This window comes from Canis lupus, chromosome 15 (assembly GCF_048164855.1).
Source record: "Canis lupus baileyi chromosome 15, mCanLup2.hap1, whole genome shotgun sequence".
NCBI lineage: Eukaryota > Metazoa > Chordata > Mammalia > Carnivora > Canidae > Canis > Canis lupus.
The window spans coordinates 43,746,526-43,764,360 of record NC_132852.1 but is presented as its reverse complement, the minus strand read 5'-3'; the positions used below and the strand labels follow the sequence as shown (position 1 = coordinate 43,764,360).

General features: G+C 46.7%; 1 protein-coding gene across 4 annotated transcripts in view; it reads left to right on the top strand.

Annotated features, from left to right (window-relative positions):
* Window positions 1-17,835, top strand: part of DPP6 (dipeptidyl peptidase like 6) — an 826,229-nt gene that overhangs the window by 755,834 nt on the left and 52,560 nt on the right. For all 4 annotated transcript variants that reach the window (XM_072776861.1, XM_072776859.1, XM_072776858.1 and 1 more), the window contains exons 14-16: window positions 559-650; window positions 1,436-1,483; window positions 3,126-3,244. In XM_072776861.1, the coding sequence (XP_072632962.1) occupies window positions 559-650; window positions 1,436-1,483; window positions 3,126-3,244 (259 nt within the window). The remainder of the gene's footprint in view (window positions 1-558; window positions 651-1,435; window positions 1,484-3,125; window positions 3,245-17,835) is intronic.

The following is a 17,835-nucleotide window of genomic DNA, read 5'->3' as shown; positions in this document are numbered from 1 at the left end:
TCCCCCTCCTCTCTACCCTCCTCCCCCTCTTTCCTCCTCTCCCCTCTCTCCTCTCCCTCTTCCCCTCCCACCACCCTCCCCTCCTCCTTCTCCCCTTCCCTTCCTTCCCTTTCTTCCCTTCCTTCCCTCTGTTTTCTGGCCCTGTTTACTCCCTTTCCCCATACTTCTCTTCCCTCCCAGTCTCCCCATAACAATGACTCCACTAATGACATTGACAGATTTTAAAGAGGATCCTCGGCAGCCCATGCAGCACTGATGCCTCTCTGACACCTGTGTCGTGGTTGGAGGCACTGGCCAGCACCATACCGGGCGACAGGGACTCTGCTGGTCTCTGTGTTGCCAACATTCAGGGAAGGGGAAAGGGCTGGGGCCTGGGGGGGTCACTGAGGCTCTGGAGCTGAGCTGGATCCAAGCCCCCCTCCAGGGGAGAAGGCGGGGCGGGGGGGGTGGAGGGCAGATGGCACCCCCACGGAGAGGCTCCCCACCCTGCGACGCTGGGCCTGCAGTGTAAGCGTGGGCCGGGCTTGCCAGCGCCCCCATGTCCTATCTGTGTTCCAGCCCAACAGCAGCAATGACAACATACAGTCCATCACCTCTGGAGACTGGGATGTGACCAAGATCCTGTCCTATGACGAGAAGCGGGATAAGATGTGAGTAGGGCCCAGGGCCGGCCACTGCTGCAAGACGCGGCCTCTACTTCCCGGCAGACGGGTCTCGCTGGGTCTGGTTTCTCAAGGGCCCCACTTCCAAAATCGCCAGACTCTGATCAGAGGTAGCTGAGCAGCCAGCTCGTGGGGTGAGTCGGGGTGGCCGTCTGTTTGCTGTCAGTGGGCTCCAGGCACCGTGCACAGTGCCTGGGTGCATCATCTCATTCCACACGGCAGCCCCATGGGTGCTTTACTACTTCCCTGGTCCAAACACAAGTCCACTGAGACAGAGAGAGATTAAGTCACTGACTGCAGCTACTCAGATGGTATTGGGGGACTAGGACTCGGCTCAGAGGGTAGAGGCCTGGCCCTCCCCTGATCCTGCCACCAGAGTCCACATTCCCACCCGCGCTCCCAGTGGCTGGTGAAAAGCACGCCCCTGACGTCATGAAGCTCTACGGGATTACCTGGACGGGTCCTAGCCCTCCTGGGGCTAACAGTCTTGCAGAGAAATTCCCCACCTGAATCAGGGGCCATGCCACCACCATCCTGACCCCCAGCCCTACCCCACCGCCCACCCCCCTCTCCAGCCCCACAGAGCCCTGGCAGCAGGTGTATGGCTCTCCCTGCCCACATGCACACGCCCAGGGCGCTGGGCCTGAGCCAGAGGATTGGTCCTGTCCCCATGCACCTCGTGTACCTGCACGGACAGAAGTCCCCAGGAAATGTGTGCACACAGAGCAAGCCCCCCCGGAGCCCACTAATCCCTGTTGGCCTGGTCTTTGCAGCTACTTCCTGAGCACCGAAGATCTGCCCCGGAGGCGGCAGCTCTACAGGTACGTGGGGGCCCCCCCGGGGCTCACCTTGGCAGGGCAGTGGCTGGGTCAGCTCGCCCCGAGCCCCAAGGGGTAGGGGAGGCACCACGCAAACCCTCCATGGGGTGTCTCTGTACAGTCCCTGAGCCCAAGGGCAAGACCTGTGGAGACCACCGTATTTGAGGCTTTATTTTCTTTTTCTGCTTTTGTCAAACAAGCTCCCTGCCTCGCTTTCTTGTGTTGGTCAACGGTGGTCTTTCCGTCTCTCGGCTCTCCAAATATGAGTTGAGGGTTGGTGGAAGACAGGTCTGGTCAGGTGGTGCTGGAGGCCGGGCGGGGAGGAGGCCGCATCTAGTCATCGTGGCCGACCTGCCGGGACCGCGGTCAGTTCAGAACCTCAGAGAAGGTGGAGCAGGGAGCCTTCTGAATCCTGGGACGGAAACTTCTCCCAGGGCCTGTCCTCTTCAGGGTTGAGTCCTGCCATCTGCCTCAGAGACTATTCCCCCTAGAGCACGTGTCAGGCTCTGAGGCAGGATCCCCGGAGGTGGACATAGGGCAACTTCCCTCCTTGATGCTTTCCAGACTAGGAGGAGGTGGCAGCTGGCTGTGGGCTACTTGCACACCTAGGGCCCGAGAGGGTGACTCACAGTCTGGATGGAGCCGACGCCAGCTCCCCTCCCCGTGGCAAGGACCCGGAGAAGCCCTGTCGGGCAGGTGGACCAGTGTGTCCCCCCACCCCCAGGGCATATGCTGAGGGTGTAAAAGGGCGGCTCAGGGGAGTCCTTTCAGAGGGAAGAAAACTCCGGCAAATCCATGGGGTCACAGGTTCACTTCTCCCTGTAGTCATGCCGGTCCGCCAGGATAACTTCCATCTGTCCTGTCACCCACAGAAGGGAAGGTGACCAAGGCAGGCCACCTGCCCTTTCTCTCTGCCCTATGCATATGCTCGAAGGCCGTCCTGTGGCACAAACCATCCTCTGCCCTATAGACAGCTTTCTTGTGGGACCTGGGCTTAGCATGGACGCTTCCCCTGCATGGTGCTCAGGCAGGGACTCCCTCCAGGTGTGTGCCAGGACTCTGCCATAGCTTCCTTTTTGGAAACACATTCAGGCCTTCTTGGCATGAAATTGTGCTTGATCAGGGTGGTCCTGGGGTTCCTGCACCCCTGGCCCCGCCGAGCGAGAAGCACCACCTCTCTGTGTAACTCTGCGGGGGGGACCAGCCCCGGAGCAGCCAGAGTTTGGTCCAGCCCACATCCCTGGGGCTCCTGACTGGTGCCGGGCCCTCTGAGAGAATCCTGAGATTCGGAAAGCCATCTCCTGTTCTCCAAAGGGCCTGGGTGCAAAGTCCTAGATAAGAGCACCAAGCACAGTGCCCCCTCATGCTGGGTCAAATGGGCCCAGATAGAAGCACAGGTGCACAGGTGACCGAGTGTGCACCAGTAGAGCAGGAGCGCTGCGAGCTCTTCCATGTTGGGGACAGGAGGGTGATAACAGAGCAGAGGATTCGGGGGTATTCCCAGGGAGACAGGAGAGAGGTCCAGCAGGCAGCGTCAGGGAACCCAGAGCACCTGTGGGAGGAAAGCAGCCAGCTGCCTGTAGGGCTGAGCTGGGGGCTTGCAGCTCATCCGCTGGCTCATGCTGCGCTGTCTTCACTCCCCCAGCGCCAACACGGTGGGCAACTTCAACAGGCAGTGCCTGTCCTGTGACCTGGTGGAGAACTGTACCTACTTCAGCGCGTCCTTCAGCCACAGCGCAGATTTCTTCCTGCTCAAGTGTGAAGGTAAGTGGCAGGACTGCTTCGAGTTCAGTGCCACTGACACGGTGGGCAGGTGCACCTGCTGGCCGGGGAGGCTATGGCAGGAGCACATCCCAGGTCAGGGGGGCACCCGCCCAATAGCTGGCTAGGGCTCCCGTGAGTAGGTCGGGTGCAGTGTTGGTCTCCCACCCTCCCTGAGGGTTTTTACAGCCCACCGTGTCCACAGATGCTGTGCCACTTAATCCTAAAGGTCATGTGCACTTCCTGCAAGCAGTTCTGGGAAGCAGGAGGGTGAGCTCTCACACCTTGATGAACCTAGGCTATTTATAAACATAATAAAGGAGTTTCAAAGATCAACTTCTATGTATGCATATGTGAGGATGGAGGTGATATAAAAGAAGTCTCAGAGAGGAAAAAAAATTATTCACCTGTGACTTAATTTGTGGATAATTTATCCCAGAAAGTTCCTGAACACACCTGTCAGCACACACAGGCACATCCCATGGTGGACAAACCAGTATCTTTGCTTCTTGTCCTCATATCTCAGATGGATAAGGTATGAACCCATGAAAAAGTAAGTGCTAATAAGTATGGTGGTTACAAAGTATGTGTCCAGGAAGAGCCGCTGAGATCACCTCGGAGGACAAGAACACATCCCAGGAGGAACCAGCCAGGGCAGGAACAATTTAGTCCTGCAAGTTGTGGGTGGAGAATGAGGAGATTTTGCTAGAGCACTGTCTTTGTTAGCCTCTGCCAGCTGCTCATCCTTTTTATGAGTGTCTTGAAAATCTTGAAAAGCCTTACAACAGGATGACTCAGCCCCTCGACCACCACAGGCTCAGCCCCAGACGTTCTCCCAAGGTAATGGAGAAACACATGGGGGGCCTCTGAAATACTTTAGCCCCCTTAAACCCCTCAAAGGTTACTGCACCAGACTCCTCTGTCCTGTGCGTGCTGGACGCAGACAGCCAGGGGCTGACGTCACGGGGCCAGAGCAGGAAAGAACCCGAGCATCAGTCCACTTCGTTAATGGACAGGAGGTTGGTGGATCCCTGACTCCTGGTGAGTCGTGATGCACAGGGACCAGTGTTGAGGTCTCCTGGATACAAGGCCAGCGACACCTGCCGCCCCGTAGCAAGATCTTTAGGAACTTACAACTTGGGAAAATGTGGAAGTTTATGCGGCAGAGCCCACACCACCAGGAGCTGAGACGACAGCCTGATGGGAGCCACCCAATCCAACATCCACAGTCTTGTCTCCAGGAGAAGGAAGGAACTTAAAAACACAGAAATGTCCTGATAAAATACAGAAGGGAGAAATCAAAGGGAATCCAAAGAACATCCCAGACAAGGATACGTCATTTAAAATCCATTTAAATATTTAGTGCGTTGCCTCATCTTAAGGGTAGCATACACTAGCCCTCTTGTCTACAAAATATCTCTGTAAATACTTCATTTATGATAACCTATTTTCTGGCTAAGTAACTTGAATGCCCACATTAACCTTGTCCACCCCAAAACCTAATCAAAACCTCATTTTTAAAAAGGGATTCTCTAAAATGACGTAAATGTACAAAGACAAGAACAGCCAACCTTCAGACCCAGGGCATGGTGAGGAGGGATTTGGCCACCACAAAAGCTAGTCAGGGTCCTGTGGTCAGATGCCAAGCAGCCTCCACTGTCTACCACCAATGTGCAGCTACCTGCCGTGGGGTGAGGCTTCAGGAGACAGTGACTACTATCTGAGCATCGATCGCTTGGGGGTGTTGGGGAAGAAGGATCAATCCTCATGGATGAGGTGGCACTTCAGATGAGGTGAGGGCATGAGTCAGAGTGTGAAGTGCAGTAACCAGGAGAGAGGAAGAGGAAGAGGAGCACTGAGATCACGTGGAGGGTCCCCCTGGCCTGTGAGTCCCTGTCCATCCAGAGGAGCACTGAGATCACGTGGAGGGTCTCCCCCACCTGTGAGCCCCCACCTGTCCAGCAGAGACATGCATTGAAGAAGTCCAATTAAACAACCAAAACTAAGTCTCAATAATTCTATTTACCTCGTATTTCTCAGCAGAGATTAAAGTAGACTCAAATGTGTAGCCCACAGAAGCATGTATTAAACTTCTTCCCCTGTGTCTTTCTTTGACACCCCAAAGCTGCTTTGGAGACGCCTATAAACCTCTGACCAAAATAACGTCCCCACTCTTAGCTCTAGGGGCTTTCCTTCTCCACTCTTGCAGCGCTGGGTGCAGTGATGTGGCCCCTAAGATGTCACAACAACAAAAAATCCTTCCCATTTGGGCTGAGGAAAATGTGATGACATTAGAGGTTCTCGGGGATTTAGGGGAGGGGAAATCTGTGAATGCTCCACATTCACAGCAGCTTGGCCCTGGCGCAGGGAGTTGTGAACCATTCAGTTTGGCCGGAGGAGGAGGAGGCTGTAGTCCGGGGGTTTAGAACTAGGACAGGCTGGAACTGACCATGCAAAGCAAATGCTCAGTCAGAGCAGCCACAGGCCGTGACACCTCGGGAGTCCACCAGGCTGGGGACCATAGGGTAGGATTGCGAAATTGCGACCTGTGCACCTTCCATTGTGATGGGTTCTAGTAAGGTCGTCTGCTGTGGCCCTGTCCCCTTAACCTACATGACAGTGTTTGGCCTGGGAGCTCCATCCCAGCTGATTGTCACTCATCATTTGTCTGCAGTGAGCGCTGCTGTGTAACTAGGCCTTTGGTGTATTATCCTTCCCCTGGCATACGGGTAACCTCCACCCTCATCATCACAGTCCTTTTCCTTAGGCTAATTATCCTGTGCTGTCTGCTCTGATGCTTCCTTAACATTTATTCTGTGCCTGCTCAAGGCTTGTCATTTCTATAATTCTTTATCACTCTTTTTTTAAAAGATTTTATTTATTTACCAGAGGGGGGGAGAGAGAGAGAGAGAGAGAGAGAGCAAGTAACCACAGGAGTGGGGAAGGGGCAGAAGGCGAAGCAGACTCCCCCCTGAGCAGGGAGCCTGACGTGTGGACTGATCCCAGGACCCCGGGATTATGAGCTGAGCCAAAGGCAGACGCTTAACTGACTGAGCCACCCAGCGCCATTCTAATTCATTTAAGAATTTTTATTATGTAAAAAATTTTAAAGGCATAAATTATTTTTTCTACTTTTGCACACAATAGGTTAAAATAGCGTAGGTAAAGAGTCATGTCTGCAATGCTCACATCCACTCCTAACCTAGTGAGGCCCCTTCCACCTGTGCCAGTATTCATATCTACAAGACAGGGATTCAGGTGATCACTGCGTACATGCATGAGGAACACCAGATACAGTAGAACCTTGTGGAAATTCACCCACCTATTTAATATATAGATGTTTAGGTTTCTCTCCAGATCTCTAGGGTTTGGCAGTGAAGCCAGATGCATCCAAAATACTGTTAGGATGTAACATTTTATAATGGTTTTCCCAGAAATATCACCAAGGTTTTGGCTTATACACTTACTGGTCTTCTCACAGACCCTGTAAGATGGATGATGATAGAAATACCTAATATTTGTTCAGCTCTTCACAATTTGAGAAGTACATTCTTTATGTTTTATGTTTCTATTCCCATTTCTGATTCCTTGCAGTTTCTGCTATAACACAAAGAGATCTTAGAGTTCCACACGCTGAACAGACTGTCTCACACTTCGGTGCTTTGTCTCTGATCGCTCGGTGAGCACCTGTACCTTCCCCAGAGCTTTCTTGAGGCAAGGGTTGATTTTTATTCACTGTCACTGTTCCTCAGCTATCCTGGGGCACCTGCTCAGAAGCCTGGCTGTGCTCCTTGCAGAGCTATGACATCCACCTTCGAGCCTTGGACAACCCCAAGATCATGTTTAAGGAAAAAAGTACTCACACCTTCTGTATTCATTTCCTGGGGCTGCCATAGCAAATTAACACAAGCTGGGTGGGCTTAGAGCAACAGACATGGATTCTCTCACCATTCTGGAGGCCAGAAGTCTGAAAGCAAGTTGTCTGCAGGACTGATGGCTCCTGGAGACTCTGAGAGGGGACCGGTTTTGTGCCTCTCTCTCCAGCTTCTGGGGCTGCCGCAATCCTCGGTGTTCCCAGGCCTGTAGAGGCACCACCCCGATCTTGGCCTCCGTAGGCATGTGGCCTTCTCCCTGGGTCTCTGGGCCCTAATCTCTCTCTCCTTGTAAGGACACCTGCTGTGGGTGAGGAGTCACCTTACTCTAGTCAACTTCTTCTTAACTTGATCATATTTCCAAAGCCCTATTTCCAGATAAGGTCACCTCCACAGGGACTGGGGTTAGGACTGCAACATATCTTTTGGGGAGGACACAGTTAACCCACAACACCTCCCTTGTGTGACCCAAAGCACCTTCTTGTGTAAGAAAGAGAAGAAATTCTGTTGCTATTTTTCTCAGAGACACAAATTTAAGGGCAGCCACATTAGACTTTGTGACAGAGACTGATCCTAATGGCTTAGCCACATTCTAGAAGGAATGAGAGGGGCTGCTGATGAAAGCACTGGGATCTAAATCATATTTTTGGAAAATAAGACAGGCATGATAGCAGAAGTGTATGTTTTCTCCAGAAATTCTTCTTCCATGTCAGAAGGCAAAATGAATACTCACATCACGTGGAGCTTTGAAAAGTTGTTAAGGTTTCCTCCTCCCCAGCTGAATTCAACTCCGAGAGCCACTGAGCAACTGAATCAAAGCACCCCGTTTACATAATTTGAGTTTTACAATCATAGCCTCTGTTTAGAGAATTGGATTTTTCTCTTCAAAGTGAATCCCACAAGCATGATTCATTTCCTTCGAGTTTGTCAGAAGGACCTAGTCTTATTTCTAAGAAACACCTAAACTCCACCAGGAAAACGGGACCTGTGCATGAAGCAGGCATTTACTGTTCCATACCAAAACAGTTTTATTATTATTTTTTAATTAATGAATGAACTTCTTTTTCTTGGAACCCAGGATGGAACTAGAGCTTTTCTTCCTGTTCTGAGTGAAAAATGGAACAGCCTGTGTTATGAGTCCTGCTGCAGTTCTGGCCTCCAGCCCCCTACAGTGTTGTGATTTAGGAGCTACTTCTCGATGGTTAAGACATTTGACCATAGATTCAGACACTTAATTTATCAAGCCAAACTTCTCTCTCTTGAAGTCAAACTGAAACAAAATATGATGACGTAAGCTTAAAGTAAAGCAAGTGACTCTTTCCTGGTTACTGTTCTATGAAATGCTTGGGGCTTTGTCATCACTCTCGGGGCCATCAAGAGAGAGAAATCACAGAAACAGAGAGCAGTGAAGGATGGAATCAGACAGACCTAGCTAGAAGCTGGGCTCCTCCACACTAGCTTTGTGACTTGGGCACACTGGCTGGCCTTGCTAAACCCTCCATTTCCTCATTTTGAAAATTAGGGCAGCAACACTACCTGTCTCACAAAGTTGTTATCAGGATTGATGGAGATAATGAGTGTAGAGTGCTTAGCATGGTGTCTGATGCATAGCAAATGTGTAATAAATGACAAGTAATATTGTTGTGACCACAGTCACCATCATCATCATTGTCATCTTAGTAATCAATGAAGAGTGTCTTGGATGTCCACCAGCTACTGACTCGGCGTCTAGAACATGAGGCTAATACTACAGATGGTTCACTTCTGCAAAATTAACAAAGCAAATCCCTTACTCACTGTTTCCAAATGTGAATGATCATCTTATACCACACTGGGCTGGAAGCCCTGGATCTGCCCTTTCATTAGCAGGGTAGAAAGTTCTAGAAGTGACTGTGATTGCCAAATCACAGAACCTTAAGTCACCCCTTTGTTAGGCATGGAATTGAAGAACCTGGTGGTTTCAGGAGTACATATACCAAAGGGGCCCTCCATAGCCATTTTTTGGCAGAACTTAGGAAGGAACCATGTGTTCTAACTTCAGCCCTGGGTAATTTCTCTCTCTGTGCCATTTCCCCTCTGCCTTTACTCTGTCAGATTCCCAGTGCTCCCAGATACCACATCCTGACCCTGGGGGTTGTAACTGAGGGAGGAAATGCACACTGAGGTGTTATGTTAGTTCTCCCTGAGTTTTAGTCAAAACAAAGCCATGAAGGGCAGGGATGAAAAATAGGAGTCAGGCTCACAGGCCGACCCCACTTCACTGGAAGTCACTGGCTGCAGTGCTGTGGACTCGAAGGATACTTTGGCCAAGTCCAAGCTCAGTGAGAGAGAACGTCATGAACGATTGGTTGGTCATGTCTGCCACACGCAGCAGTGAGGCAGGAGGTGGTGCCCACATGCCACATACCTGTCACTGGAAGCAATGGAAATGCCTACTAATCTAGACACCACTACAGAAATTTTCTCGAGGGGAGCTTGTTGCCCAAGGTTTCTAACTGAAGCACAGCTGTTAGTCATACATCTTTTAGAATGAGGAGAAGATAGCTTTAGATCCCTCCAAAATGGCCCAGGGCTAATGCTGGCTGGTTCATACCCACTCCTTCAGTGTACATTTCTAAGCAGATGTACCCTCTTCCACCCTGGCCCGATGTAGGCATTAAATATTCTCCTTCATTGAAATTATTTCAAATAACTATAAATAATGGGCCAGGGCTAGAAAAATAATAAATAATCTGTATCCTCATTGATAAAACTATATTATTAGCTTCAGACGTATAGGTTGGTATCAATCCCCTGCAACAAGATTTGGAAAGGGAAAAGTACATGGTTTGCTTCTACGAGCTACCAAATCCCCTAGACATCTCTTACACCAAGTTTCCAAGGCATTAACCTGGGCTGCCCTTTCTAATTTTGAGTTTGTCCAAGTGTATGTTTGGAACCAAGTTTGAGACTCCTTGGAGCATTGCTGGTGTGTTTATGAGGAAGAACATCTGTTTAAACTCTCAAACATTTGGAGCTACTCCCTTTGAGGCTGTGGGTACCAAGAACAAGGAGAGGGATTCTCAAGGCAGGTAATATCATAGTATAATTTACATGAATACTTTGGAAAATGCTAAACTCGTCAGTAAATGCTACCAGACTCTAAGCAAATCACTCACTAGGAGCCCTGTTGCTCCTCAGTAACAACCAAACAAGTATCTCCCTTGGGAGGGAAACTTCTCAGTTTCCCACATGATGCCTTCTCCATCATCAGGCAAGTGTGTAAGCCATGCCAGCACCACGTAACAGGGTACTTTCCACAAAATGGGAAGTATTTCTTGAAAATGTTCTCTTTGAAATGTCCATTGACAATAAATAATATCACTCAGTGCAATAACAGCTCTATGACCCACACTCTCCTTTCATGCCACTGTCCCAACTCCAGCAAGTAAGAGTTGCTGTGTTATGAGTCCCTATACGGGGACTGTCCCTATACGGGTCAAGTTTCCTTCAAGCTGTCTCTCCAACCAGCCACTTTGCTCCTGACCACCACATCACATTTCCTAAAGTGTATTTTTCTTCAGAATGGCTTCCTGAGCACTTACATTTCTCTCTTTTCTACATTAATGGTAGAAGAAATATAAAATCAAAAAATAAATAGCACCACTGTGTCGCTGAGAAAGGGGCTTACCAGCAGACAAAACATTGAAGAGTAAGGGATCCCTGGGTGGCGCAGCGGTTTGGCGCCTGCCTTTGGCCCAGGGCGCGATCCTGGAGACCTGGGATCGAATCCCACATCAGGCTCCCAGTGCATGGAGCCTGCTTCTCCCTCAGCCTATGTCTCTGCCTCTCTCTCTCTCTCTGTGACTATCATAAATAAATAAAAATTGAAAAAAAAATATTAAAAAAAAAAAAAACATTGAAGAGTAAGTAGAAACAGATCACGTTTAGAGTGAAAGCCAAAGCCTAGGATATATAGTGTGATTGATGAAGGACATGATTACCAGGAAAAAAAGAAAAGTAAAAACAGTCAATGAAACTAAAAGACAACCTACAAAATGAGAGATGTTTTCAAATGGCATGTCTGATAAAGGGTTAGTATCCAAAATATATAAAGAATTGATACAACTCAATACCCAAAAAACGACCCAGTTAAAAATGGACAGAAGACATGAATAGACAGTTCTCCAAAGAAGACATCCAGATGGCCAACAGACACATGAAAAGGTGCTCAACATCACTCATCATCAGGGAAATACAAATCAAAACCACAATGAGGCATCACCTCACATCTGTCAGAATGACTAAAATAAGAAACACAAGAAACAACAAGTGTTGGCAAGGGTGAGGCTTATAATGACCCCTCTATTCAGTTTTTCTTTTAAACTAAAAAAATTTAGGAAAGGGCATATGTTTTGTTGAGTCAGTTTATTATTTTATCTCTTTTTTAAAAATTAAGCTATTAATTTTAATTCTGGTATAATTAACATGCAGTGTTTTATTAGCTTCAAGTGTTCAATATAGTGATTCAGCAGTTGTCTACATTACTCAGTGCCTGTCCTGATGAGTGTGCTCTTAATCCTCCTCACCTATTTTCCCCCCTCCCCTCCAACCATCACCCCTCTGGTGACCATAAGTGTGTTCTCTGTAGTTAAGAGTCTGTTTCATGGTTTGTCTCACTTTCATTTTGTCTTTTTCATTTGTCTCTGTTCATTTGTTTTGTTTCTTACATCCCACATATGAGTGAAATCATGCGACATTTGTCTTTCTCTGACTTATTTCACTTAGTATAATAGGCTCTAGATCCATCCACGTCATTGCAAATGACAAGATTTCATTCTTTAACATTCCACTGTGTGTAACATTCCACTCCATCTTCTTTATCTATTCATCCATCCATGTACACTTGGGCCTCTTTTATAACTTGGCTATTGAAAATAATGCTGCCAAAAACAGAGGTGCGTGTGTTTTTGTAGTCTTTGAATAAATCCTCAAGAAGTGGAATACTGGATCAGATAGTAATTCTATTTTTTTAATTTTTGGAGGAACTTTCATACTGTTTCCACAGTGGCTGCACCACTTTGCATTCCCACCAATAGTGCACATACATACACACACACACACACACACACACACAATTCAAAATGGATTAAAGATTTAAGCATAAGACCTGGCCCTGTAGGGATCCCTGGGTGGCGCAGCGGTTTGGCGCCTGCCTTTGGCCCAGGGCGCAATCTTGGAGACCCGGAATCGAATCCCACGTCGAGCTCCTGATGCATGGAGCCTGCTTCTCCCTCTGCCTATGTCTCTGCCTCTCTCTCTCTCTCTCTCTCTCTCTCTGTGACTATCATAAATAAATAAAAAATTAAAAAAAAAAAAAAGACCTGGCCCTGTAAAACCCCTAGAAGAACAAACGGGGGAAGTTTTCACGATGTTGGTCTTGACGGTGATTTCATGGACATGACACCCAAAGCACAGGCAACAAAACCCAAAATAAACAAGTGGGACTTCGTGACACGGAAAAGCTTGTGCACAGCCAATGACGCCATCCATAGAGCAAAGAGGCAGCGCACACAGGGAAGGGGGCAGAAAATACTTGTAGATCCCTTGTGCTGGCTGCTGGAGAGCTCCAAGGGAGGCATATGGCCCACAATGTAGGTCCCCAGAGCACACACTTGACATTCTAACCTGTTTCCTGGATGTCTTCTCTCTCTCTCTCTTTTTTTTTTTTTTTTTGATCTTTATTTTTACATTGTTCTACTTTTCCCACCTATCCATTTTAAGCTAGTTTTATTTTTATCTCTGCATTTATATCTTTCTTACCTGCTTTAAATCCTGTTTGCCACAGACCGGGGGCAGATGCCCATCATATATGAGAGGGTAACAGCTGGCCAGCTGACTGACAGACAGACCTCACACTGCTCCTCGAGCTCCGGAGGGAGCCTGCAGTCAGGCCAGAGATCCTCAAGCATGGTTAGCAGCCTTGGCCGCCCCTTATCAAGGGCAGTGTTAAAGGGACTTCACTACACAAAACAGATAAAAATGATGTCGTATTGGCATTATATTTTATTAGTTCAGAAGTATAGAATGGGCTTTGCAGATCAATCCAAGAAGTCACTGAGACTGTCTTGATAAATAGTAAATTTGGAACTGATTGATTCGAGAATGCAGGTCAAAGTGACAGCCTTGAATCCACCAGCTTCAGCAGCACAAGATCCCAGCCACACTCTCACTTGCTGTGCTTCTGTTTTAAAGCCACTGCTGGAAGAGATGTCTGAGAAGTTCCTAATGTTATTTCGCTACCTATAAAACTATCCACCCACCCATTCTCGACCTGTTAGATGTCTCACAACCTCCAGTGTCTAAGCCCATGAACTTTCTCTGATCCATCCTCTTAGTCTCTGTCTTCGGGTCTCTGAGAGCATTTCTTGCCTCTTTCATGCTGTTGTGTCTTGTATCTCTCCCTCCTGGGCACTAAACTCCCCAAAGGCAGGACCTCTTTCATTGGCATCTATACAGAAACCATATCACAGCCTGAATATGTGTGGAGTTGACACGTGAATGCTCAGTGAGCCCAGTGGTGCTCTGGGGCAGTGATGGGCATCACGTGTATAGGAGACGTGGAGACCAGTCCAAGCCCATGGACCATCCATCCCAGCACATTTCTGCTCACATTTGCTCGACCTGTCCCAACCTTCTTGGTGCTCTCTGTCCCCTCACTTGGCCTCAGTTTCCCCTTAGCACATCTCACTCCTGTTGCTGATATTTTTGCAGATGTGTTTCGGTGCCCGTCTTGCCCATAGAATGTCAGTTCAGTGAGTGCAGGGACTTTGTCTTACCCACCATTTTGAGCCCAGTACCTGGAACAATACATAGTGCATAGCAGTACCTGGAACAATACATAGTGCAATACAATACATAGTCTCAATAAATAAGTATTTTTTGAAGGAATAAATAAAAGCTACACTAAATATACTTGGAGGCCAACATAGACTGAATTCAAAGTCATAATTCTACTCTAGAACTTCCCAGAAAAGAACTCATGTGCCCTTCTTAAGGTGTTGTGGAAGCTACCTCTCATGATGTGGAAAACCAAAATATTCTTTAAGACATTATTTCCTGCCATCACTCATAGAAGTGCGCTTACAGATTTCCTTTTTTAGGCAGAAATGTTGTAAACAAGGAAAGAGGATTCCAACATAAAAATAATGCAGAGGAGCACCTGGGTGACTCGGTTTGTTAAGGTTCTGCCTTTGGCTCAGGTCATGATCTTGGAGTCCTGCGATGGAGCCCCTCATCGAGCCCCCTGCTCAGCGAGGAGTCTGCTTCTCCCTCTCCTCCCTGCTATGCTCTCTCTCATTATCTCTCTCCCTCAAATAAATAAAATCTTTTTTAAAAATGCAATATGCAATTTTAAATCATATTTTTACATGCACTAGATTGGTCTGAATGAATTTTCCAAGTCATGATAGACCTTTTTAGCAGACTTTACATGTTTCTTCAGAGAGAAGCACTAAGGCCTGTGGATGAAGTTTTAGGGAACTGTGTCTGTAACCCAGAAAAGCCATGAAGGGTTATAAGCATCATCCTATGGTTGTAACTCTACATGCCCTGAATGTACATACAGTAGAAGTTCTTCCTAGGAGCTCTCCAGGTAGAAACTATGTGGCCAGTGATGGAGATGTCTTGGGAGGAACCCTTGGAGTTTTGGGGGACTCTATGACCTTGTATTCTTGCCAGTGTAAGAGTTGGTGATTGTTCTTTTCTAATGCAGATGCAGTAGCGCAATTATAGGGAAACTCCCAGCATTCAGGCAGATTCGGCACCTTCTCCAAACATCTGGTATCTCTGGCCACATACAGTTCAATACTGAACACATGGAGAGATCTGAAGTGCATTCTGTATCCCATCACCAAAATCCATTGGATCTGTGACGTCAAAATCTCGTATTAGGCACATTTTATTCAGTTGTCTTTTTTAAAAACGTGATGATTGTCAGCTAATGGGATATGGCATTTATGAGATTCACCAACAGCCAGTGAATCTCAGGAAGTCACACCTCGACTGTCCAGGGTAAGCTGTACTTTGCTGCCTCTGCCTCACCCCATGATGCCTTGAACAGGACGTGATGCCTTGGACAGTTCTCTGATCATGTCAGAGCCTCGTTCATAATCTGGATTGTTCTCTTAAAAAAGATCCTTGGACAAAGTCAATTTTATTTTTCCATCTAGAGGTTATTAGTGAAAACTTTGTTTTATAGGTGGAGATAAGGAAGTGTTGGCACTGGACTGAAAGAATCCTCACCCTAAACCATACTGCTGGCATATTTTGACCACCAGCAAAATATCTATCCATCTCTCCCACCCATGTTCTAACAGTAGGTGCTGTTTTTGTTTTAAACCAGGGGACATTAATTGCCTGGTAGAGATGAATTACAAGTATTAGATTGGAAATGTATAGCTGGCTCCCAACAAAAGTTTCCATTTTAGATAAGACATGAAAAGAATCAATCCTAAACTTAATTACTGATGCTAGTGGAAAAGAAAAGGAATAAGGGAGACCAGATGTTTCTCTGGCCATGAGTTTCTGCTCCTTCCCTTCCTCACTGTTGAAGAGAACACTTACATACATAGATGCTTGGTGGCACAGGGAGGGAAAGTCTGTGAGTGAATCCCACTATGCAGATTATAACGGGGAGTGGTGGGGCATATGGGAGGGGTGGAGAGAACATCACGAGTCTGAAAAGAACAGCTGCTCCTCAACTCCAGTCAGTTGTCACCATTCAGAAACTGGTTTCTGGATCTTAAAATATTTCAACAGAGCTTAAAAACTCGTATTTTTATATAAAAATCAAATTTCTGAATGTTGGAAACCAACTAAAATTTGAAACATGTTCCTTTTGGCTAAGCAAAGCATTAGCAGGGGATATCTGAACCACAGGTGACCGGCCTCTGATATCTACTCGAACCAATACACTGGATGGCCAAGGGGAGTTTCTTATTGGATTTTGGTCCCAATTATGAGGTTCCCTCTTGGTTAGCACTGAATAACCAAAGCTTAAATAGCCAGAGGCAAGCCATAAGAGAAGTGGATATGTTTAAGACTCAAGGATCCAACCCTGAACACTCATGAATCCATGATAATTTTTAAAACTGATCTGTAGGAATATTTAGAAAGTACTTGTACTTACTTCATACTGTCCAACGCGGTTGAATAAGACCGTTTTTATATTAGCAAATTCTTCCCATTAGACCATACATAAATAGTCGTCAAAGATGTAAGGTATTTATCACTTACTCAGCTAACCATAAATTGATCTTTCTTTGCTGCTTCAGGAAGCTCTTTGGCACAGTCAGTGCCTGCCATCATTGACTTGAAGCATTGATTCATGGGAGGAAAAAAGAAAGTTATCCCAAAACGAACCATAGTGATAGCTAATTCCACTTTTCTTGCTTTATTGCTGAGGAAACCAAGGCACAGAGCTGTTAATGACTTAGGTAAACCACAGAGCCAGTCAGTAGTAGCAGCAGCACCAGACCCCATGCCATCTGGCCACCATACTGGTGTTTCTGTGAACACCATTCTTCTCACATGTGTCCCAATTAACATAATGGCTGGCCATGGAAAGTTTTGTGTGCTTGGCACAATGTACCCAAAGCAAGAACCAAAAAAAAGAAGAAGAAGAAGGAGAAGGAGAAGAGAAGGAGAAGGAGAAGGAGAAGGAAAAAAAGAAAAGAAAAGAAAAGAAAAGAAAAGAAAAGAAAAGAAAAGAAAAGAAAAGAAAAGAAAAGAAAAGAAAAGAAAAGAAAAGAAACCTGGAAGATTTACTAAGGAAAAAGGGGAATGACAAAGCTCAGAAGACACATTTTCATTCCCAGAAGTTTTGTCCATTTCATGCACACCAGTTACATAGGTTCACAAACAAAATGGATCATGTTTGTGTGAGAATATACAAGATGGTGGTTTGGGCCACTCATCTTACTACTCCTACTACTAATGGTAGTAGATGCAAATCTACCATTAGATTTGCGTGCTAATGATGAGTTGCTGTTACAAAAATGAGTCAACAAGAGACCTACAATTAGGAGTTTATCCCATATCCAACATGTAAATGCATGCTAATTATAAGAATGGGAGCTACAGTAATCATTTAAATTGTAGGTGATCCCAATCCTGTACATTCCGCACTCAGTATAGTGGAGAGTTTAATACCTCAAACATGGAACAGCAGTTGTCTACTTCAATGCTGTCCAACAACAAAAGAGCCAAAATGGCAGCAGAAGGTGGGGCAAAGGCAGAGAGGATCAAAAAAATTTTCAAAAAAGGAGCAACACTTCTTACAAAGCACTATCTTCAGGAAATGTGGTGCCAAAGAAGTCAGCAACTTTTTTCTCTCCCAAGGAGACAAAGTAGGATCATCCCTGTTCGTAAACAGTCATATTCAAAGAAAAATGAGCTGAGACATCTGGCTAAATGTTATATTTGCTTTCACTTCCACTAATTTTTTTCCCAAAAGAAGGTATTAGATCACATTAGACAGCTATTGGATGATAATAAAGTGCTCTAAACCACCTTTTAAAAAGCCACCTATTGTATACTTTGTTGCTGTCAGTCCCTACCTGGACATGAATCTAAGGAATTCAGAAACAGTAATATCCATCCTGCCTGGTTTATTTCTCAATAGAATCATTAGAATGTCAGGGAGCAGCACCTTCACCCTCTGCCTCATGTCCTTAAGACAGG